This window comes from Pungitius pungitius, chromosome 2 (genome assembly GCF_949316345.1).
Source record: "Pungitius pungitius chromosome 2, fPunPun2.1, whole genome shotgun sequence".
NCBI lineage: Eukaryota > Metazoa > Chordata > Actinopteri > Perciformes > Gasterosteidae > Pungitius > Pungitius pungitius.
In genome coordinates, this window is record NC_084901.1 from 7,780,106 (window position 1) to 7,803,863 (window position 23,758).

At 44.5% G+C, this 23,758-nt stretch overlaps 3 protein-coding genes across 4 annotated transcripts; 1 reads left to right on the forward strand and 2 right to left on the reverse strand.

Annotated features, from left to right (window-relative positions):
* Window positions 1-17: 17 nt before the first annotated feature.
* LOC119211246 (dynamin-1-like protein) lies at window positions 18-10,746 on the reverse strand. 2 transcript variants are annotated; one of them, XM_037462017.2, is made up of 19 exons: window positions 9,791-10,746; window positions 9,255-9,396; window positions 8,714-8,760; window positions 8,562-8,633; window positions 7,356-7,442; window positions 6,807-6,969; window positions 6,520-6,640; window positions 6,021-6,152; window positions 5,367-5,573; window positions 5,019-5,139; window positions 4,658-4,813; window positions 4,498-4,587; window positions 4,268-4,360; window positions 3,726-3,779; window positions 3,371-3,451; window positions 2,296-2,427; window positions 2,081-2,190; window positions 887-1,046; window positions 18-537 (listed from the first exon to the last, which is right to left on the reverse strand). In XM_037462017.2, exons 1-19 carry the CDS (start codon window positions 9,890-9,892, stop codon window positions 481-483), a joined length of 2,127 nt encoding a protein of 708 aa, XP_037317914.2. In that variant the 5' UTR covers window positions 9,893-10,746; the 3' UTR covers window positions 18-480. The 2 variants fall into 2 exon arrangements, with proteins under 2 accessions (XP_037317914.2, XP_037317915.2); XM_037462018.2 differs by lacking the exon at window positions 3,371-3,451 and having other exon boundaries at window positions 9,791-10,332.
* Window positions 10,747-11,944: 1,198 nt separating this feature from the next.
* On the forward strand, window positions 11,945-13,081 carry stmp1 (short transmembrane mitochondrial protein 1). Its single transcript, XM_037460558.2, has 3 exons — window positions 11,945-12,103; window positions 12,363-12,416; window positions 12,605-13,081. Exons 1-3 carry the CDS (start codon window positions 12,089-12,091, stop codon window positions 12,674-12,676), a joined length of 141 nt encoding a protein of 46 aa, XP_037316455.1. The 5' UTR covers window positions 11,945-12,088; the 3' UTR covers window positions 12,677-13,081.
* A 1,693-nt stretch (window positions 13,082-14,774) lies between these two features.
* On the reverse strand, window positions 14,775-23,749 carry dhx57 (DEAH (Asp-Glu-Ala-Asp/His) box polypeptide 57). The gene is made up of 25 exons (XM_037460544.2): window positions 23,678-23,749; window positions 22,985-23,086; window positions 22,699-22,899; window positions 22,279-22,596; window positions 21,973-22,170; window positions 20,925-21,826; window positions 20,635-20,813; window positions 20,407-20,528; window positions 19,666-19,861; window positions 19,380-19,504; window positions 18,956-19,089; window positions 18,793-18,847; window positions 18,448-18,662; window positions 18,212-18,328; window positions 18,007-18,103; window positions 17,551-17,724; window positions 17,185-17,385; window positions 16,732-17,008; window positions 16,509-16,604; window positions 16,304-16,387; window positions 16,054-16,191; window positions 15,768-15,842; window positions 15,533-15,667; window positions 15,252-15,452; window positions 14,775-14,968 (listed from the first exon to the last, which is right to left on the reverse strand). Exons 3-25 carry the CDS (start codon window positions 22,893-22,895, stop codon window positions 14,825-14,827), a joined length of 4,380 nt encoding a protein of 1,459 aa, XP_037316441.2. The 5' UTR covers window positions 22,896-22,899; window positions 22,985-23,086; window positions 23,678-23,749; the 3' UTR covers window positions 14,775-14,824.
* Between the last annotated feature and the right edge of the window lie 9 nt (window positions 23,750-23,758).

The following is a 23,758-nucleotide window of genomic DNA, read 5'->3' on the forward strand; positions in this document are numbered from 1 at the left end:
CCAATGATCACTCATAATCCAAAACACCTTCATTTATTCTGGCAACTTTACACAACCACATTAGACTTAGGCAGTAATATGTAAACATAAATAAAACTTCTGTACAATAGAGTGAAAAAAATGAGGTGAACCGGCGAGAGACATAATTGACATTTAGTTTGACACATGGCCACTGATAAGAGATGTGGATTTCTTATAACCTGGAGCTGTCACAGATGTCCTTTTCCATAATGTTTAGAATAACCAGTAAAGTTATGGGTGGCAACTATAGTTTCTAAAATATCCTTAACAGTGCAATGGCCATATAATCAACACCAACTATATTAAATAAAACCATGAACTGACATTTATTTCAGGGAGCTTCTGGTCCATTAGGATACCTACTTCAAGCAGGAACCAGAACATTTCAGACACGGCGCCTCGGCCCTTCAGGTATGATGAGGCAGTAAGAGATAACGTTCAGCTCCCTTTAGGGATTTTTCACCACAGATGTGTTTCTCTGATCTCAGCGATAACCTGGCTGGCCTTTTGCAAAGCCTGAGGGGAAAAAACAAAGTAAAAGGTGCAGTTTACCTTCACATTCATGTCTGTCCAAGATGTAATAGTGTCATACTTGACATTTGTGAAGTCACAATTGGCAACTGAAACATGTGGCTAAAAATGGGTTTTCTGTGATAAACATTACTATTTCAGGATGAATGTAATTTGGTGATATAAGTGGATGTTTGTGCCGAATTTCAAAGCATTCATGATACATTTTGAAAGGGACGCTAGTGAGGTCACAGTGACCTTTGCACTCAGAGTCAAATGAGTCCAAATGGACCTTTTCAGAAAACCGATAAAGGTTCCTAAATTAACTAGAGACCAGCGCGTGTGAATCGGTTACCTGTAGCATGTCGGCGGCCTCCTTGCGCCGCTGGGCCATGTCCTCCGATTCAGTCAGTAGATCGTTAAGGAGGCCAGATTTATACAGCTGGCCAACAAGCTCACTCTGGAGGCTGTCCTTCACATGGTTGACCAGGAAGTGCATGACTGCCTTGGGCACACTGCGAGGGAGACAGGAAACAGACCCGACAGATGGTTGAGAACAAGGAAGCAAGATGGCCTGGTGATTGTGTTGTCCCCTAGACGTTGGACATACCAGGTGGCCGTGCCTGTAGACGTGTCAAGCTGTTGCAGAGTTATTAGTTGAATTCCATGAATGTATTCGCATCACAATTACTGATTTGACAATATGGAAGCTTTTCCTTTTTTACATTGGTTAGATGGAAAAATATCATTAATTGTATTACACCTGATTGTCTGCAATTTCAATCCCACTGTAGAAATCTAATAAAAGGTGGGCATATTTTACATTTGTTATCGAGATAAATCCCAAAACTTATACCCATAATGACTGTGGCTCCTGGCCCTAATTATGTTTGTTCTGAAGCACTTAACTATAATGCATATTTTAATCTTTGACTAAGGGCCTGTACATTTTCTACAACTGGGAAAATTAGTTTGAGAAAATATTACTAAAACGGGAGTAACTAATGTATTTTTGGGGGCATTTTCCGCCGAGAACCAAGATTTGCATTTGCTGTATTGGTGAGTATCTACTGAGATATCAGCTCCAAAGAAATCACCGCTAAACACTTGCAGGTAATGTTTGATGACGTAGGAGTGCTCAGAATATCTAACAGTTCCTAGGTAGCAATTAAAACAGTGTCAGCATGCAACAACATTTGAAGATCAATCACAACAGAACCACCTACTGACCTTACAACAGAGCACTGACGTCACAAGGAGCTTTCTGCGGAATTTGCCAGCTGTACTATCGTCTATTTTAAAATATAGAAACGCTTGTCATTGCTAAGTCACGAGCAAGGTGGGCACATGGCACAGCAAGCCGCTATTCTGCCCTCTTCCTCTGATGGTGATGTTTCAACACACCTGGAGACCATATGCGCTACTGCCCTCTGCTGGCGCAACGTGGTATTACCCACAAACGCCACAGGGATGCAGGCTTTACGCCACCATTAGTTTTTGGGGGGGATTTGCCGGCAATAAAAAAAAAATTGACAGCTAGCCGGCTTACCTGTCCTGGATGTTCTTACGAACGATGAGGAAGTAAGACTTGATGAGGCGCTCGATGACCTCACAGTCCCGCTGCTCACGGGATGACAACTTCCTGGCAACTGGCGCAGGCTTGGATGGGGGCGGGGAGGGTGAGGGGGGAGATCATGTTTTTAATCATTCTTCAAAAGACTGATCATAATAATGGTGTATGCGGATAGGCCTATGATTACTTACCACATCAAGCAGGTTAACAACCCCTCTAAGGGGGCTTCCAGGTCTGGAGCCAGGGGCCTCCTCTCCTTTCTTCAGCATTCCCCTCCAGTTCCCCGTGCCGTCCTGCTCCCCCTGGGGCCCTGCTGCTGGGGCCTGACAGGCCAGGAACACAAGGATTATGGAAATAAATGGTCTTCACGCCAAGAAATGATTACCACACTTCTGTTGTCATTAGGGCTCACAGGGAAGTGTTATGTCATGTAGAATTCTGACCTTCGCCAGTTCAAATGCAATAGTGCAAGTCAAACAAGCATGGAGACAACATGAATTTAAAAAAGCCTGGATCTTAACCGCCAAAATGAAGCATAGTACAGCTATGGATGCAATTATCTCAACTATTGATGCACAAGTAGCAGGTATATTGTTAATCACAATCTTAATTTAGCTAATTAGCACTAGTTTAGCTGACAAATTTAAATGTAAAAGATGGAGATGACAAATGAAGTTCCAAGTTATTAAAATTCATACACTCAAACCATTAAATTGTTCCAAAAACACAAATGGTGAGGATTGAGGGAAAGTTAGGGGGTCACCAAACAGGTTTTGTCCTCCAGGGTCCATGAATGATTACAACACATCTCATGGCCACCCATTCATGTTTGAGCTATTTCAGTCCGGACTAAAGCGCTGCAGCGATCGACGCATTGCCATCCCTGGAGCCGTGGCACTAACAGGTCTGTGAGTGCATCTTTTAGGATAATTACAAACAGGCTTGGGTTCATGATGTACCGTAGTAGAACTTCCACTAACAATTAATTCCTATAAAGTACAAAGAAAACAGGCAACCAAAGTGTTTAGAGGTTGGAAAAGGAAACAGGGAAGGAAAAGCCTTTTCTGTGAGACAGGTGGACCACACAAAGTCTGCAGGAAACCCAACGGTTGTTAGTGCAAATCCACACAGGCTGAGGGAGAGCAAAGCAAGAGCCTCAACAGACAGAGAAGTGCATGCAAGCAGCCCACGCCTTGCATCCATCCATCCATCCATCCATCCATCCATCGGCCCCGCTCAGAGCCCGTGAGCTGCGTTAGTGCCCACCTTGGCACCGTCCATGTCTGCTCCAGACGCAGGGAGCTCGCCAGAAGCCCCAGTTGGGCCAGACGGGCCTTTGCCAACAGACTAACAGGAAAACGAGAGCAGGAATGTAGAAAGGGAGAGTGAGAAAAGAAAAAGGAAAGGAGGTTGGCAGTTGAAAGTCATTTGAGGGGAGGGGAGGAGATGTGGGATAAAATTCCTCAGTGGAAGCTATCCGAGTCATTGGGTTCACAGACCCTCATCCTGTTGTGCTACAAACGATTAGCGCTGCACACGTCCCATTTATCCGACTCTGCAGCCAAACATTACAACACATAAGCTACTGCATCAGATTCTAAAATGAGGTTGTTTCTTTTACCTTGTCCCTCGGCACTGCAGCGGGCAGCTCTCTCATTCGGTTTCTCCTTTGCTCCTTCAAATGCACAAAAGCACACGCCGCATGAAATAACGGTTTTGTTTAAAGTAACAATACATTAATTAAACTTAAATAAACTGTAAATTATTTTCAAATATAAAAATCCCACCAGTAGAGGTTAATGATTTGTTAAATAACAATAAAGCAATTAAATGAAGATTAAATTCTTGTGGAAAGAAAACCAAATACCCAATTGTGCACCTACTGAATCATTTATAGAATTGAAAAAAACTGTTTGAATTCACGTGGTTCAATTATCAAACACTAAATAATACCAAAAAAATGAAATTTGAATCAATCATACAATTTGATTAAACAGCATTTCATCATTTCATTCACTTCATTTTTAAATACCTAAAAAAAAGGAATATATAATCTTAGGCTGACAACTACGCAGTGCCAGATTTGCGCCTCTCCTCTCTTTTCTTTCCATTTTCTTTGTCTTAGAAAGTGATACTTTGTGGTATTTTGTTCTGAGTACGGACCTCTATGTTGTTATTCATGACCCCACAGGCGTCTGCAAAGTCTGGGTGCTTGGTGTTGATGTAGGCCAGCTCTATTGCAACCAAGTTATGCACCTGCGATGAGGAGAAAAGAAGACTTACGTTACCAAACAGATGTTGTGATCCAAGGTTTCCTTAAGTACGGCACCCTGAAATAGGATGACTGCAGGCAACTGCAAGCACAAAAAAATAGAACTTTGACGTGATGGTACCATTTCGTTAGTGATGGGCAGCCTCTTCCTCAAGAGCGAGGTGACCACTTCCACAATGGCCTCGTGCAGCTTAGGGAATCTCTGCAGCTCCTGCAGGATAAAACATTATGACGAGAGAGAAAGCGAAAGGTCGACAGAAGATGCAAGCCCAGCTGTTGACCTGCGTGCTGTAGTTGCTGCAGTGCTGGATGATCCTCTGCATCTCCTCGTGGACCAGCTCCACGCACCGCAAACTGGGCTCCTCCAGGCGTTTCACCTGCTTCTTCACCAGCAGCTCGAAGGAAACCTCGGGCACAAACAGGGACGGACGCGGACCCTGGCGCAAGGGAAGGGGGGGGGGGGGGGGGGGGGGGGCAGTTGAGCAGTTGTTACCCACAGCTCCCCTTTAGGTGAGCAACAAATTAAATGCAATCGCAAGCTAGGTCTGTGTTGCTTTACAAGCTCAGTGAAGGAACAACGACGGGGAACACTTCAGTTCCCCTAATGACGCCGTATACAGGGAACAATGCAGCGGCACTCACTGTCGCGTTTCTTATGGCTGTGAGGATGTCTATGGTGCTGAGTCCTCCCAGAGGATCCACACACTCCAAAGTTCTGCCAAACGTCTCGTGGAAGATGTAACAAATTCTGGCTCCGCCACACCTGAAAAACAGCAACAGGGAGGGGGGGGGGGAGCATTAACAGTGGTGAACCCCGTGGCCTACGCTGCCGTCAGCTCCTCCTCCACAGAGGCTGTGCGTGCCTCAAATCACAAGCCGTTCCGATTTTAAATGATGAAACCAATGCAGGTGCCTTGCTCCTTTTTTCGAACCGGCTGGATCGACAGCGCCCCCCTGTGGCCGCGCGGAGGAGAGCACCCGGGTACTCACAGCTCGGCCGTCTCAATGTATTTGGCCGTGCCCTCTATGGTGTTGCAGTATTCCGTGGCGAACTTGGTGATGAGCTGGAGCAAGGTGGCGCTTTGGTCTTCCACGGGTTCGCCGTAGCTGCTGAGCAGGGACTGGTACTGCGCCGCCAGGACGTTGATCCGTGTCTTCAGGTCGGGGAGACAGTCTCTGATGTGATGCATCAGTAGCCTGACATTATGGAGGCAAAAGGGCAGAAGGTTCGGTTTTCATGCAGAAATTGGTATTTGTAAAGCTGGACATTCTTTTGTTTTTATGAAACAACTGTTAACTGTTTGCTCCCTGTCTTAAAAAAAAACTACACACATATCTTTTTTATAATTAGAGGCTGTGGGTAGGAATAATACCTAGTGAAGAAAAGCGAAACAAAATGCAATGATACAAAAACTATTAACTGTTAACTATTCTATTGAATCCATTGCTGATCTTGGTGTCTTCTGGAAAGTAGCTATTTTGAGTTTACTGTAATAATGGCACATTTACAGCACCTAGAATGTGTTGATGGGTTAACTTTTCTGTTTTCAATGCAGCTGCGCTGTAAAACGTCTGGTGCGGTGACACCAGGATTGTAAAATGGTTCACACAGAACAACACGAGCCGAGTATAATTCAGGTTTACCTATTAAGGGTTCTAGCCAGGTATTTGGTCCCGTTTCTGTTGGCAAGAGACGGATATTTCTTCTGCAGGAAAGCATGTTCATCTCGAATGGCATCGGTCACAGACTTCTTATTGTTGATGTCCAGCTGGCTCCTAAACGTTTAAATACCCCATCAATCAGTGCTGGACACTAAAGGAGACTATGGTACTATGATAGAAGAGATGTTATTTCCTTTAATATTTTCCATTATTTTTTGTAATTGTACGACTAGTGATTTCTAAGTTATTATGGTTTGTTAAACTGAACTGAATGATGTGAGATCATTGCACAATCTAGTCCTTTATCATTGTAATCACAACCAATAGAACAATAATAAATATGCATGATAGTACACTCTATGGAGGATCTTGTCTATCCGCACACACTTATCTCTATTATGAGTGATGTTTATCCAACTAATATATATATATATATATATATATATATATATCCCACAACAGTAAATGCAGTTGTCCGGACCTGTTGACGACTCCAATGAGGCCTAGTTTGACAGGAATGACTCTGCCCATCAGCACGTCCATTGCATCAGTGCCGGCGTCCATCAGGTCCAGCTTAGTAACCACAGCCAGGGTCCTTCTGCCTGGCGAGTCACGTTCGTTTAAAAGAAGAGGTCATTAAATCTACCAATACACAGCTTTTCATCATCCTCTGTACCATTTATTGTTTAAGCCACTGTGAGTTCAGTCAATGAAGATCGATTTATATTAAAGCTTTTTGGGTAATGTCTTCTCATCCGTGTTTCTTACCGTCGGGGTCGACCTCCCGCGCCACCTTGAGCGCCTCCGAGGTGGCCATGTCCGTATTGGCCGCAGTGACAGCCAGGATGATGCAGTTGGGGTTTGAGATGTGCTTCAGGATTAGATCCTTGATCTGAACCTCAATGTCCTGAGGTTGATCTCCCACGGGCACCTAAATGTGGCATTACCCGTTCAAAGAAAACAGTTAATTTCATTCATTAGAAACCACAGTGGGGGGGGGGTCTCAAAATTAACACATCTTAAACCACAGGGGGGCCAACTAATGAGGCTGGAATCAAAGCCTGCACACACACGGGCTTTGACAGCACCAAGAGGCATCGAGAAGCCGATACTAACTCCCTGCAGTCTACAAATATTCAAACACCAGGCAGGGAAATGAATACTAGTGACCAAGCATGTCTGCTACATTGGTTTTTTTTTTTACTCAACATTAGTACCTTTTAAAAAAGGGGAATGTGTATAACAAACTCCCCCCCGGTGGTATGAGATGATCAGAGGCTTTGGGGAGGAGGCAGTAGGAAGTACAGCGTGCCGCACCTTAGTGATTCCAGGCAGATCCACCAGAGTGAGGTTGACAACGTTTGGGGAGAATATCTTCAGATGAATAGGATCGTCGCTGATCCCCTGCAGCGAGACGAGAAAAGAATTGACACGTATGGAATAGAACAGCTCAGCAGTGTGTCGCAGAACACGTTGAAGGGCCTGTCAGTTGGGATGATTGACAACAGAGCTCATATCGGAGGTCTCTGCTGTCGCCCCCGTTCGCACGTCTGCCGTATTTGTTTTACATTGGAGCCACGGGGCTCAGCGTCCCGGTTCTCTGAAAAAGATATACATGGCAACGTTTGAAAGTCCCAAATTGTAAAACAGAGTGTGATCCCAAACTCTCAATCTGTTAAAATACACATTACTAATGATATCAACCAAAAGTTTTGCGAAGCTCCATTAAAGCAAATATTTTTTTAATATATAGAATTATTTTTATCTTTCTAGAAGCATCACACAATCCCTTCGGCCTCCAATAGCCTGAAGCCAAATGCCAAAAGATTATCCACGGTGTTCTCCAATTTGATAAACACACTATTTAAACTGTGCCGTGAAAGCCGGTTTCCTCTGCTCACGGTCATCTCCAAAGTCGGTCCATTTAATCACAAGTTGTGTATGCTTTCACTGCGTTTGGATTACCATAATTCTCTTTACATATTCTGGGGTAGTCACTAATCTTTGGTTTGCCTACAGCTAGCCCAGAATGTGCACCTAGTTTTCTAAACTGGCAAAAGAAAAGAAGGAAAACACTTCTCACGCCCATCCTCTGATGCTACAGTAGTTAGTAATAGCTGGCACTTAAAGAGTTGTTTATCCATATTACAGCTTTAATTATGTTCTTATCATTTGAGAATCTCTAATTTTTTCCACGACCAGTTAAACCAGTCTACCCCACGCCTCTTTGTTCAGTCGGGAAGGTACATCTACGAAGGAGACTACACATCCTAACTGTAAACATCATTAGGTTCATGGCTAACATCATCATTTTTTTAAAGGTATTGTCTTGAACACAAGTCTTTTTTTAAGGACTTCTTAACGTTATACAAGTTAACTGAATGTATTACTTAACACACTTTATGAGGATTTTTTGCATCGTAGTTTGGTTTCCCAGCAACAGCACTGCCTGTGTTTTAGAACCAAACATTTTGAGTTGCCAATTTAACTGTACACATGAAAACCTCTCCATCCGAGACTCACCTTATTATTCCCAGATATCCGCTCCGTTTCATTTTCAATTTCCTGCCTGATTTCTTCAAAATCTGTGTAGATCTAGAACATAAATAAAATAATGGACATAAAGACGAGCAACAATTAAGAGCATTAATTCAATATTTGGTGGCAAAAGATACCTGGCTTTTTGTATGCAAAAATTTGCCCCACTCTTCCCCTTCGTTGCCTGAGAAACAAAATAAATCAGTAGGCGTTACAGTTGCAGCACCACAATGTCAGGAGGAAAACACACATTAGCTACAACCTCAATGTCAACCGCTAAAGCTAAACCGACGCGGCTAATTTAAGATCGACGCCTGGCGACAGTTACTGGTCTGGTTAAAAAAAGCAGCTGGAATCACACGTGTGGCATTAAACAGGTGGGAGCAGAACTAGAAGCTAATCCATATTTTTGAATGTGAAGACACGTGTACAATGCACCTTTGTGAAAGCACTGGGACTTTTTACTCCCCTGAATCTGCAAATGATTAGAAACACAGTGACAGAGACAGAACTTTAAAACTAATTGGGGGTTTTTCACACAGGAAACAAAAACAACACGGTAAACTATGCTGATTTGAATGCAAGAATCAATCACAACATAAAATTCTGTGATTCTAAGTCCAAAGTGAACCAATTTGTCACAAACCCCGCTCAGATCAGAGGGATTTTGATGCTTACCACCATCATCGTTTTTCCTTCCATCTCCCGGATCAACATGGACCAGTTGGAGGATGAGGGGTCGCCTGGTTACCACACCGGTCCCACGGGGCAGCAGGTCCCTGCCCACCAGGCTCTCCAGCACTGAGCTCTTGCCACTGCTCTGAAGACACAATGCCCAGATAAAGATACAAGTTAGATGAAAGAAGGACTACATTTACTGTCAGGTATGACACACCAGGGTTTTATGCCATGGAACCATGTTTGATCAAGGCTTGATCTTCAAGCAGGGGCCTGTTTTATCGCTGACAGCAGTTTGAGTCTTGATGGGGCTCTTAGAATAGCGTTGGTTGAAGATGATCAAAATAGATTTCACTGCAAGTGCAGACAGACAAGTGCAAATGAAATGTGCAGCGGCCACAGCACACCTTGCAGTGGGTTTTTAGCAGAGCTTTATGGATCATAACGGTGCATGCATTACGATGAAGCGAGGTTATCTGGCTAGCATGGCAGCCGCGAAGTCACAAGGCAACCTGCACATCTACAGAGCATCTTACCTGAGTCCCGACTACTGCGATCTGCGGGAGCTGTATGACATCCGCTCCCACTGTGTTGAAAACATCTTGGAGCTTGTTTATCACGGGGATGAGAGCCTCCATGTTGGCGGTTTATAAATACAGGAATAAAAGTGGGCTATTGTCGTGGTGGAGGCAAAAGCTGTGTCTCAAAGTCGCCAGGGTGCATCCTTAAGGACGCATTCGTCGACCGCATACGTCACTTCCGCTGCGACTTGCCTGTCTGTCGGCTCCTCCGAATGCGGTCGAGGGACGCAGCCCTGCAGGAGACGATTCGGAGGACACATCGGATCTATCCTCTCGGGCTCAGCGTATCCCATCATGCAGTGCGGGTCGGCGTGGGTTTCATTTATTCAGGACTGAGGCATAATTCACTCGAATATCTACCGACATACATTTTATAATAGAATATATAACCGGAAAAATGTTCTTCTCTCAGCCAGAAATATATCGTGCTGCAGAGGAGAACTGTATCTTCCTAAATTAAATTAAATTAAAGCTGCAAGCAGCGTTGGACGGGTCCTCGCTACTAGCGTAGATGAGGCAATTTCCTTCAATATCTCAATCACCAGACTACATTTAGTCATTTTCAGATTAGATTTAAAAGGAAACAATCAATACTTTCATGACCATTCCACTTCAGGTTGATAGTACACATCCCCAAGGTGACACTCATGGATAACCAGGACATTCTGATGTTCCATCCCAAAATAAAAGCCTCTCAAAATACCATACATGACACAACTTCCTTCGAAATCATTCAAAAGGTGTTTTTTGTAAATTGCTCCCTACGCACATAGTTTAATATTTCTTCCGGCAAAATGCAACTTTTAGAGCCTAAAGTCTCAAGAGCACACTGCGTGGATTTGAAAATAATCGAGTTTAATCCCTGGGAGGAGTTCAGTCTTTTACAACTGTAAATACAATTATGAAAATTATACAATTCTGAATGAAAATTATGAAAAAATTAGGGTGTGTTCAGGGCTGTTTTTGTATAGGTGCTATAATTTTGGTGAGGGCAGGCCAAGTCATTTGGAAGTTAAAAATCTGACAGATTAAGCCACACCCCTTGCGACGTTAATTAGCCCTTATCTCATCAAAACAATGAGTTATCAGCACCATTTTGATATATCAAGGGCACATTGAACCAATAATGATCCCCCGAAGGGTTCGTGACAATCAAACTCAGCGTTTAGGAGAAATTGCCAAAAGTCTAGTTAGGTGCATTTGCATACCATGATTGACTTTTTTGTAGAGCGTGTCGCAGAGGACCTGTGTGACAACTTTCAAGTTGATCGGACATCAGGGGCGGGAACTGGCCTAGTGTGGTCTTTTTCAAATTTCTAGACGGCGCAATAGAGACATTTCTTTATACACAAATGTGAGACCCAAAAAGTATCACATTTTTTGACAGTCCAGATATCCATGCCAAATTTAACAACTTTTTGAATATGATAAAGGTCCCAAAAAGGCCCGCGGTTTGTGAGAATAATAATAATTCCTTGAAATACAATAGGTTCCTCTACGACTAGTCATAGCGAGGACCCTAATAATAATAATAATTCCTTGAAATACAATAGGTTCCTCTACGACTAGTCATAGCGAGGACCCTAATAATAATAATAATTCCTTGAAATACAATAGGTTCCTCTACGACTATTCGTAGGGAGGACCCTAATAATAATAATTCCTTGAAATACAATAGGTTCCTCTACGACTAGTCGTAGCGAGGACCCTAATAAGAAAAAGTTATTCTTTATAAGTGCTCAGCAGGTTGCTAGGCAACGGGAGCAGTTGGAGGTAATGTTGATGACGCAAGCAGGAAGTCCCCTCGTAGGCCAGACAGTCCCATGTCAGTAACCTTTTGGTTCAGCCCATGCGGTTGTTTGAGGACCAGCCCAGGTCTACCGCGAAGGCTGCTGAAGGCTGGAGGCTACAACGATGCAGCCTTGCGACTTTGAGACCCAGCTAATGACATTCAATGTCCCACCGACGGCACCATTGCAACACCGCTTACTGGATGGACCGCACATTGTGTTTGTCGCTGGGAGTCGTAGTTGTCTAACTGGGGATGGCTTGTAGAATGTACGTAAAAGCTTCAGAGGAAAGGACTACAGACACGGCTCCCTGGAAATAACGCGAGACTGGAGTTCAGCCGCGCATGCGTACTGTTCATGACCTGCTAATTTCGTTAGCCAAGTAGATCCGTCGAACGTTACTTCCTCCCGTCAACCTCTAATTGCGTGACTTGAAGGCAGTAAAATAGTCTGCTGTTCCACCATGCTACAATTCCTGGTGAGTTTAATGGACGTTATCGTCCGTGACATTGACGAGGATGCTAAGAGAGGCAAAACTAGACTATCGTTAGCTAGCGTTAACCTGTTAGCATTACTTGCTGTCAAAACTCGTTTTGCAAAAATATCTTTAGGGTGTCTGTTAGCTGTCACCAATCATACGGCATCAGTTACGTTAAAAACGACGCCTAAATAGCTGTTAACTTTATCAGTAGGACGGACATTACGGCCTTATGTGACATTTTTTGTTTTTCTTCCAGGCTGGCTTTACCTTGGGAAATGTTGTGGGAATGTACCTGGCCCAAAACTACGAGGCAAGTTTACCTGCATCCGTTTCCATTTTATTGGTTATACGAATAATCTATAATAAAACACATTTTAACGTTCGTAAGGTTGCAACTGAAACCGACCGATATAACCGTGATGAAGGAGGCTGTCTCAGACTGCACGAGCATTAGCGAGGTGTCAGATTGTATTGATTGTACTGCTTTTACATTTCTAGGTTCCAAACATAGCCAAGAAAATTGACGCCTTCAAGAAAGATGTGGAGGCCAAGAAGAAGCCCCCAGAATGACCTGCGCGATCAACAGATGCACTCTGTAAAGAAATTATTTATTTTACAGGGATATAGCACGTGCAATGAGTGTACAATTGATGAAAGGATTGACATTGTAAAATATGAGAATATCAACAGTGCCTGCAACCATATTTTATTCTTCCCTTAGTTTCATAGGTTCTATTTTATAAGATAAATTGTGCAAAGACTGGATTCAAAGAATATGTGAGTAATGGGATCACTTTAAGTCCAGTATCGTGGCACTGTTGGCTGGCCTTTTCTATTATGCACTGTTAACTTGCCCATTACATTCATAAGGTGTATATAACATTAATAAAATGTTTCTGGTTTAAAGATGTCCTCAAGTTTCAAGTGTGTTAATAACTCTGGATCAGTCATCTTACAATAAAATTGCTGAATGCATTTAAAGTCCATGCGTCATGACTGCTTTGTTTGGATTTGTGGAAGAAACTAAAACGTACTCACTGCTGGTCTCTGTATACTTACGGTCAATACAAATGTGTCCCCCAGGTGGTGGAAAAAAATGGACTTTGGGTTTGGCAAAGACTAATTTACTTTTTCTTCAGTTTTGTTTTTATTTGAACTCTGCCATCCCAAGCCTCTAAACCGCAGGCAGTCCATTGTGAGAAATGTAGCAGGGATTCTCAATGGCAGCTGGGCCGAGGATGTCCACATCCGCCTGGGGGGATTTGGCACCTGACGACCTCTTTGGTATGTTTTTAATCGCGGTCTTTGTAGGTCGAGAATTGTTGGACTTTGATTTCCTAGATATGGTAGGCTTAGAAGAAAGTACAAGACCTTAACGTTTGGTTACTCTAAGTGTGGAGAGACCTGATAATCTGTAATGTTGCATATACTGTACTTTACCATGGTAAAAGATGTCACGGTCACTTCCAATCTGAAATTTATCCAGCTGTAAGAATAAGTGCATATACAAAATGCTATTAATCTGTTTTTCCACACACAAGATGATTTAATGGCTAGGTAGTACAAATTGTGCACTCTAAAATCCTACTATGGTGAATGAAATTGTGAAAAATGTATGTATATCTTACCAGTTCAAAACATGGCACTGTGGTAAGTGGTAAGAGAAGAGCTTCAATAGGCACAGCGAGAACGTGCTTGTTTATGTCGCGTTGTCCTAGAGACGGCTCAGACCCGCTCAGGGACGAAGGGGTTGGCCTTGCCCAGACAGTAAATTCTTTTGTTGCAACCGAGATGTAGCTCGGCTTCACAGACACATAGCTGGACAAGAGATTATTGCAAAGGCCTTTGTTTATTTTTTATCATTAGTGCAGTTTAATTCCCCACTTGTTAAGACGATACGCTTGCAAAGTCATTGGCAAATCTCACCAAATCCTCCCAATTTAAAAAGCCCTTACATTCACAATTTGAAAGCGTAGTTTTGACATCAGCAACATTTAAATACATTCAGTGAATGTAAAACAGGTCAGTACTATGCAGAAGCTCTTGGATCTCTCAATCGTGCCATACAAATAAATATTCACAACCATTAGAAGTATGCAGTCTGTCAGAATAAGAAATCCAATATGGACCCAAGAAACTTCTCAGTTGTGAGCGACACACAACTCAAAATAAAAATGCTCTATAAACAAATTATGACATTAAATACAACTACAAACCGTGTAGCCATGGAACTAATAAACAAGGCCTTTCCCCGTTGCATTAAATGTCAAAATAAGACTTGTAAAAAGTACACAGAAGTGCTTTAATCCAGCAATAATGATGAGGGAGGTTTGTGGATCATCTGCATGGATCCATCTATTTTTTTCTCTGAAGGCAAAATTTGGTTTAAAAAGCCTCCAGTGCAGTTTTTTTTCTTCGTGTGAACTGATACTTTATAACCGCCAGGTGGTGGCAGCAGTACTTCAACCAGAAAACGTCACACTAAGTAAAACCTCTGCCCCACCGATCGGTCTGTGATAGTAAGATACAATTTTAACCAGTTGCAGGGTAATGGACCGCTACGACCTTAATTAATGGAGTGACACGTCATCAAAACTGTGGCAGTGATGCTGGAGCAGGCAGACGTGTCAACTGCGCAGCTCCTCGCATTCAAGCCCATGAAGGTGACAAAAAAAAAAAAAAAAAAAAAAAGTTGAAAAGGGCGTCCAGTAGACAAAGCTACTGTGTCGAGACAAGGTGGACTATCATGTGGATGATGCGGGAACCGCGGGGGCAGGTGCACAGGTCCATGCTCGGGCTCCGGATTTTATCTTCCAGCAGCTGGTCCAACTCCCAGCGCAGCTCCTTCACCAGCTCGGCCACCTAGATAACATGCACACATATTTAGCACCAACATCAGTACCAAAGCGGGCATTGCAGCATGAAGAACATTTTTTTTTTTTTTAGCATGTAAGGCAGATTATTAGACTAATGGTACCCATGTGCTCTGCATCAGGACCACAAAGGGCCTGTCATTATGTTTTAGCTACTGTCGGGACATGCAAAGGGGCCTTTTATCATATTTATCATGTTAAAACCACTTTAATGTATTCCAAAAAGCTTTGTTCTTGCGATTCTATCAAATCTGGGTCCTTGGCTCTCTGACCTGATGAGAAGAGGCAGCGAATCGGATCCAGCCATCGTCGAGGGAGACGACAAACTCTCCCTTCTGGAGCTCCACGTTGACTTGTCCGCCTCCGAACAGCACCAGCGGGTAGACGGAGACCATGCTGCAGTCCCTGATGAAGATGCGGCTCGTTTTCACCTTCTCGTGGTACACCAGGTAGGGGCTGTCGAAGTGGCGTACCTGGAACACAAAAAGGAACGTCTCAAAGCGCTTGTACCTTAAAATAACTGCCCGGACGCAAGGCCACATTTTCATCTCACTGTGTAGTTGACAGACGACGGGTGCACATGGACGGGGCCGTCATCCTTGGTCATGAAACGGAGCTCGTTGGCTTTGGGCTGCATCTTCATCGCTCCTTTGCTCGTCATCTTGTAATTCCCCTGCGGAGAACGTACCTGAAACCAAAAAAAGGGTCCAAACACAGGAGTGTTAAGCCATATACTTTTACACTGGCTTGAATTTCTGATTTGGGTGAAGGAAAGATTTAATATTCACCTGGACCACATTTGGATAGAGGGCAGCACAAAGCATGGCGGACATAAGCCGGATGTTGTCAGAGTTCAAATTCGCCTTAATAGGAATGACATTTATCAAAATGATCAGAATCTCTGTGTGCTTGAAAGCAGACTGAAATAAGAGTATGATCTTGTTCTAGTTCAAATATCAAGTGACTCATACAGGGTTTAATTATCTATGAGTTAAGCTAGACCAAGGTCCTAGACTTGTGCATTGGAATAACCAATAAAAACACTTCCAGCACTACATTGTGTGCGGGTGCTACCTCGGGGCCGGTGGCCTCTAGGACGCCGTCGGTTCCTTTAGAGGACATGCGCTCCATGACCCTGGCCCTCAGTCCCTCCTTGATGAAGCCAATGTCAGACAGCAACTCTGCAAACTGCCTCTTCAGACTTGCGATCTCCTGCACAGGTCACAGCAGAAGAAATGTACATAAAGAGAAATGTACATAAAGAGAAATGTACATAAAGCACAAATGTGGCGCAAAGTGAGCACTTCAGAGAGCTCTGCCTCACTTGTAATCCCCTCGAAGACAGAAAGTTCTCCCTGCAGTAGAGGAAGCCGGCCTGCCGGCCGTTCTTTGCAGCGCTGCACCATCCCTGCAAGAGCGTGACAATCCATCACATGAGGCATTTGAAACGCTACATGAACATAAAATATATATGGTTATATATATATGCATATGGTTCTGGCATGAAGATAAGTCCGGCCTTTCTTTACCTTGTATGCCTGTAACAAAGCTAGATGGTCACTGCCGGCCAAGGCAAAGACAAGTTTCTTCTCATTGGCTTCGTCCCGCTTATCCCATGGAGACACCTGGAAAACAGACGAAGGAAAGACTTTAGAAACCATTTTTATAAAACTAAACAATTTTTGATGAATTATCATTTTTGTAGCTAAATCAGCACTGTGATGCTGAGGACTGACACGTGGTCTTCCTTACAAATGGTGATTTGAAGGCCAGACTGGCTGCGATGGTGAGTGCTGGGTCGAGGCAGCGAAAGATGGCGCCAAACAGCATGAGCTTCCCGATGCGCACGTCGACGGGCAGACAGGCCAGGTGGTAGCCCAGCGGGGTCAGTTTCTCATCTGCAGTTAGAGCTCCGAGGTCCCGCAGGCGCTGCTTTGCTGCGTCCAAGCTCTCCATCGTCGGAGGTTCGATGAGCCGAGAGAAGACAGACTCAAGCGTCCGCTCAGCAAACAAGTCCAGGATCTTGATCCTGTTGGGGGCGAAGAGAGAAGTGAGCATGGGGAAAGATTGCACATCTATTGCATATGCTTAAAATTAGAGGACAGTTTGGAAAGAGGCCCTCTCTCTGTGGTCATGATTTGAATCTAGAGAGACAAAAATGTGGTCAGCTGGCACAGGGCGAAGAGAGAAATAGGATGCATCTACCGCAGGCAGAGCTGCTCTAGAGGGACTCTCTGGATCTCAGGCAGTTGTTGCTCAGCCAGCTGGTGTTGGAAGCAGTGGCTGGTGAAGAGGTGGAAGCAGACCCCCGAGGCCACGCGACCTGCTCGACCCCTCCTCTGCAGAGCGTTGGCCCGGGAAACCCACGAGTCCTCCAGGCTCTCCATGCTTTTAGTGGCATCGTACCTGATAGAAGAAACCAAGTAGAATGGACTTCTTAATACAAGTTGTACAACACAGTACATGTCATGTATTTTAAAACTACTGTATGACTGATATTGATGGTGTTCGGCAACAAAAAGTTTCACAATTATTCCCTCAAATGTGTACGCGTTTATCCAAAGATTCTACCTTTTCTCCTTCATCTTGCCGGAGTCAATGACATATACCACGTCGTCAATGGTTACGGAGGTTTCTGCAATGTTGGTGGAGATGATAATCTTTGTGACACCTTCGGGGGGGCGGCTGAACACAGCCTGCTGCTCCTCATTGGACAAGGTTGAATGGAGTGGGTACACCTCACACCTGACGACGGGAGGGTATATCCACATTAATTAATTAGCAGTAGCGTTTGCCCTCTTGATAATGACCATTCGGTCACAACTGCTTCATACCAATACCAAACAGTACAAGAAGTAAAATACTAAAAGTATTTTCTACATAAACCATCTGTGGATTATGTAGAAAATTAATTAATTCCATCCAGGTCTCCCAGTTATTGGATAACATTTTGAAAAAGTAATGAAAGAAACTTTTTTTCCTCTCTCTCCCTGCAATGACATGCTCTTCTTGCTGCCATGTACCAACCTGGTTGCACCCCTGTTGTTGAACATTCTGTTGGAGGAGAGCTGCTCGTAGAGCATCTTGATCTCAGCCAGGCCCGGCATAAACACAAGCACCGCACCTGGATAAGGAAACAGATGTCAAACTAAAACTTCATGAAAGTTTCTGCTGAAACGTCTGGTTCTGAATTCATCTCGAGTACAGGGGTTACACATGGGGGGCTTCTTACCCGGAGGGTAGTTGTGGTTCCCGTCTACGATCCACTCCAGCAGGCTCTCCACCAGGTCCATGTTGATCTTGTCAAGGTCCATTGCACTAATAGTCTTCAACACAGACTTCTTGGTGTCTACAGAAACCACCAAAAAAAATGTAACATTCACATATTAATAGGCGGCAGCAGATTATTTTGATAAGACAAAAGATGCAGTTTATGAAACAGATCAGCTCTGTTCATGATACTTTTACCTTTGAATCGGACCGTGAGCTCCTGCAGGCTGAGCTGCTGGTCTGGTATGGAGTCTTTCACAAAGTCTTTCTTACAGAGAGACATAAAGTTCCACATGTCATCACCCAAGTCGTCCACCACATCCCTATGGTCTGCTTTGCCTCCTCGTCCACTTGTGAAAGAAGAGTTCTGTTTCCCTGAGCGCATATAAGGGCTGCCGTCCTCGATGACATAGCTAGGAAAATAAATTAAATGAATAAATAGTGTCAGCACACTGAAATGAACAAAAAGTGAACTACTTCCTTATACATTAATCAAATTCAGCAGCTAGCTTGCCTAAATAGGTGTTGGACCAAAGTACTTACCGGGCTTTAGCGATGGCATCTTCAAGAAAAAACTGGTCCACGGGAAAGGTACGACCTGAAACAAAAGAAATTCTCCTTGTAGGTGAAAACTGTAGAATGAGCTGTGCGAGTTGGACATGTGATGTTCATGTAATGTCTAAAACAGACACAAGCAGCTTATTACCTGGTATATGGATGGTGGGACAGTTGTAAAAGTACTCAGAGAATAGGTTGGCATTGAGTGTGGCACTCATCAGAATGATCTTCATGTCTGGCCTCTGCAATATCAGGTCTTTCAATACCAACAGCAGAAAGTCACTGACCAAGAGAAGGTGAAAAAAAGTCGGAGAGTAAACCCAGATACAAAGACAACATTTTCCTGTTTGTGAAGAAATGTCTAGGATTGACTGTAGCAGAAAAGCTATTTGGTGACAGATTGACGCAAAATGTTGGATTGATCTCCTTTCTTGAATTTATGAATAGTACTATCTGTATCTCCTATACATCATTACTCATTAGAGGCCTGGCATTATTGTATTTCCTAAAGATGTAACAATAAAGCCTAAAGAATTGAAAATTCCCTTTTGGCATCATCAGCGTTCTCTCACCTCTCCTCCGTTCGCTCGTGCACCTCATCCACGATGACGTGCGATATGCCCGTGAGGTCAGCCTCGCTCTCGAGTCTCCTCAGCAACACGCCCGTGGTGCAGTACAGCAGCCTGGTGGCAGACGTCTGACAGAAAAAAAACAGTGATAAGATGTAAAAGTCATTATTTGAAAACAAAAGGCCTAACTACATATTACTTAGGATAAGACTTAGAAAGTGAGACATGCGATTCTAAGTTGTTAAAGTCCTGCACACTCCACACATGTGCATGTCAGATCTTGCTTTACCCGAACTGTCTCCAGGCGGATCTGGTAGCCCACGGAGTTGCCGAGACGCTCTGCGCGCTCCTGTGCCACTCTCTGGGCCACAGAGATGGCGGAGATGCGGCGTGGCTGAGTACAGATGATGTTGACCACCTGGTCCGCTGGTCCACCCAATGAGGCGTCCAGAATGAACTGAGGAATCTGGGTAGTCTTACCACACCTGCAACAAAGCATCAGATAATACACTTTAAAACGGAACCATATCTGTTGCAGGGGGCTATGAATGGGTTGAGCTGTTTATACCATATCTACCAGATATTTGCGTTACAAATAATTATCTGGGATCAATATTTTTTAAGTTATGTAATTTCAATTTCTGGTATGATGAGAAAAAGGCAAGAAAAAAATGACTGTCCAACATGGATGGATAGAGTTAGTTATTAAAAATATTCTAATATAAAAAATATTTTATTTTCATTTGATTTGTTTTTTCTTGATTGTATAAAATGACTATAACTGCATTTTGTTTTGCAACACTGTTGTACAAAAGATGTTTCAAAATAATGTCACACCTCGATAAATAGTGCATTCAATTAGGATTCACTGATTTGATAAATCACATAGTAGGCGGTGGTATAGCTGTAGTTTCTAAATTAACCAAAGTAAATTTCCCATTACACTTGTGTGTATAATCACAAGCATTGCAGGTATATCACCCTTTTTAAATCTTAATGCATGCACTCAGTGCTTCCCTGTGTGACCCACCCTGTCATCCCACTGATGACCAGCACCTGGCACTGGTCTAACAGGTCGAGGATGTTTTCTTTTTCTTGCCATGCCGGCAGTTTCTTCCTCTGCTCCAACATGGACCTGAAACGCCCGGATGACTGGGTGAACAGAAGGATGAGAGAGCACCAATCAAATAAAAACATTAGACGTCTTTTTGGAGAAGATGCAAGTTGTGATGCAATGCAAAGATCAGCCTTATTTCACCGGTTTCATCTTGAACTCTCGGCACAGCTTGCCATTTTCCTTCAGTACGTTGTCAGTCTTCAGGTTGTGCTTATTCACTATCTTCTTCCTCAGATTGACATAACTCTCAGTCTCGACTGGAATAGCCTCGTCCTCCTCATCCCTCTCATCCGGCTCCTCCGTCTCTCCGGTCTCTTTGACTTTAAAAGACAGAAGTGTGATTTTAACGTGCACACACACACAATGTAGAGCTCCATTTGGTAAAAATATGGACAACAAATAATTTGAATTCATTCATTTTGTTGACTCACTGTCTATTGATCTCCAGTTGGCCAGTAGATCAATCCTTCTGTTGCTTCTAGGATTACTATTATTGTTACTACTACTTCGGCTTTCTTGAGGAGCATTGTTCCTTGCGCTCTTACTCTTTGCCACGGTAGGCTCTGGCGGAGGAGGCGCCATAACAGGCGGTGGCGTGCTGTATTTGTGATGACTGACAGCCAGCAGTTCCCTCATGATGGTCTCATCCTCACACAAAGTGATCAGAGTGTAAACAACAGGCTCGTTGCTCTTCGCCGCGGCCAAGGCTTCTCCGAACAATCTTTCAGTCACACTGAGCCTCCCTGCAGCCCCGAAAGACTCGTCCGTGGTGCTAAAAGCCACTATCGGGGCCTGAAATGGGTAACGGTTCCCCCTGGGGAATCGGACCTCTAGTTCATACTCGGGAGGAGAGGAGCTGCTGAAGCCTGGCCGGCTCGGGCCATCCCAGTCTGGGGATCCATCCCTAGATCTCCCTTTAGTCGGGAGCTGGTGCTTAAACTTGCACTTGTCCCCGAACCGGCAGCCTTGCCCTTTCAAGAAGAACCGGCAGACGTCTCGGATGCTAACGGCACCCCCACCTCGACTCCCGACGTGTCTACCGTTCTTGGCAGCGCTGTCTGCGAGGAACGAGACGTCCAGGGTTACTGTCCAGACCACATTGGCTATGCGCTCGTTGAAGCGCTCACCATAGATGGCAGTCAGTGCCAGAGCTTCCTCCTGCCTCTGGCTCAGACACTCGTCCATCGGCACCACTTCAAGGCCATCCGGGGACACTGCTTTCTGGCCGTAGCGCTCAATGAAAATCTGGCAGAGTAGCTGTTCTAAAGTGCTGCCGAATTCCCCTCCACCAGACTGCAGGGCTTTTTTGCCGCGCTCCCTGTCAAACCCATACCTATACAAAGTCGGGATGAGAAAACAAAGGGTGAGAAGACAGGAGACGTTGGCCCAAACCCCAAATTGTTTACGTTTCTGACAGCACAGTAGCAAAGACACTGGCGCTAGATGAAATGCAACCAAATGAACAAACCCGAACATCACCTGCAAAGTTTTCCTATTGCAAATAAGGAGATGACAGCTTCCGGGGTGGGCCGTTCATCATCAGACTCTGTGTCATATGCTGGGCTCTCTGCCTTCTCCACTGGCTCATCGGTAGTGGCCCAGAACTGGCCTTCGTCACGGTGATCCAACTCATCAAATTCTTCCTCATCTTCTCCTGAATAATCTGAATCGGATTCACTGAGGAAGAATGCATGACACAAGTCAACGTCAATAGGCAAAAGAAGTTTCTCTAAACAGATAAAGGCCAGTACGAAATTGTAGGTATAGTTAGAAGAATGTGCTTACTCATAGGGCTCATCAAAGTCCTGCGTCTGCAGATTCCGCAGAAGCTCCTTGAGTTGCTCTTGGTTCTCATTAGTCATGAAGAGCCTCTGCATGGGCATGGTGCTCATCTCCGGCCTGATGCTTTCCCCTAGCTTTGGGCTTGTTCGTGTCCTCGCCAGGGACCTCGGGAGAGCCTTGCCAAAGCTTTTCCCATCGTCTCTGCTTCTCCCACTGCCTCTGCCGCTCCGGTCTTGATCTCGATCTCTACCCCCCCTTCCTCGACCGGCATCCTTTACTCCACCACGGCCACGGACACCACTCCCTCGTCCTCTCCCAGGTCTGGAGCCAAGGGAAGATGTGGAAAGAGAGCGCATAAGAGGAAATTACCAAGAATTGGGCACACCGTGATGAACTAAAAATCTTATGTTTAATTCCTTTGACCTGCTAGGACGAGGAGGTCCAAATTCGAGGCTGAAATCATCACCGTCATCCCAGCAACCAACTCCTGCTTTCTTACTTCCACCTCCGCCTCCACTGCCGCCACCACCACCGCCGCCACCACCACGTCCACGTCCACCCGGCTTCGATAATTTCCCCCCTTCTCTTTTTGGCCTCCCGCCTCTCCTCCTTGCACTCATTTCTCTGTTAGAACAAACACAAACGGTTGTAGTCCAAGTATCACCACAAACACATCATTGATTGCCTGAAATGCCTACAGCATACTCACCTTCAATTGCTGTCTCTTTATAGCAGCAATCAATCTGGGATGAAAGAGATCAAATGCACAGGTTCCATAAATCTCCTCAACCCTGGGAATGTAACAATAATCCTGCATACGCGAGAGAGAGAGAGAGAGAGAGAGATTAGTTGCGAACCAGGCACGCAGACAAACACTGTACATGCACTGCAGAGCCGTGTCGCACATCGCTGCGGGCTGGTTCTTCGTGGAACTTCATTTCAACTGTGAGCAATGAGATTGAGGATGACACACACAGCGCTAGTGGCTACATGTATTATGCAATGAAACGGGGCATCCCGGCTAACGACCCAACGGGAAGGACGATGACCATTAAACCCAACGCGCGGCTGACCGACACGTGTGTTTTGTTTAACAAAAGAATGGCGAAAGAGACAGCTGACGTAAGCTGTGTGAGCAATAGCCCGGTATTGTGCGGTGCGGTGTGGCACGGCACGGCACGGCACGCCGGCCGGTAAAGTTACACAAGCTCAAGCTAGCTAACAAGCTAACAGCAAGCAGGCTCGTTACTCACTATTGATTTAACCACACAGAGAGGCTTTCTCGCGCGTCAAGTCGAGAGGTCTAAATTCCCAAGAAAACCATACATGTATGGGAAGATATGACAAGCGCTAAAGCACTAAAGTGATAGAAACACATTAACTTTTGTAAGTGCGGACAAACCTGAGGCAGCAGTTCAGAATGCCGGTAGCCTGCTTGTCTTTCATTGGTCTAAACTCAGGGTTCAAAGTACCCTTTCCGGTG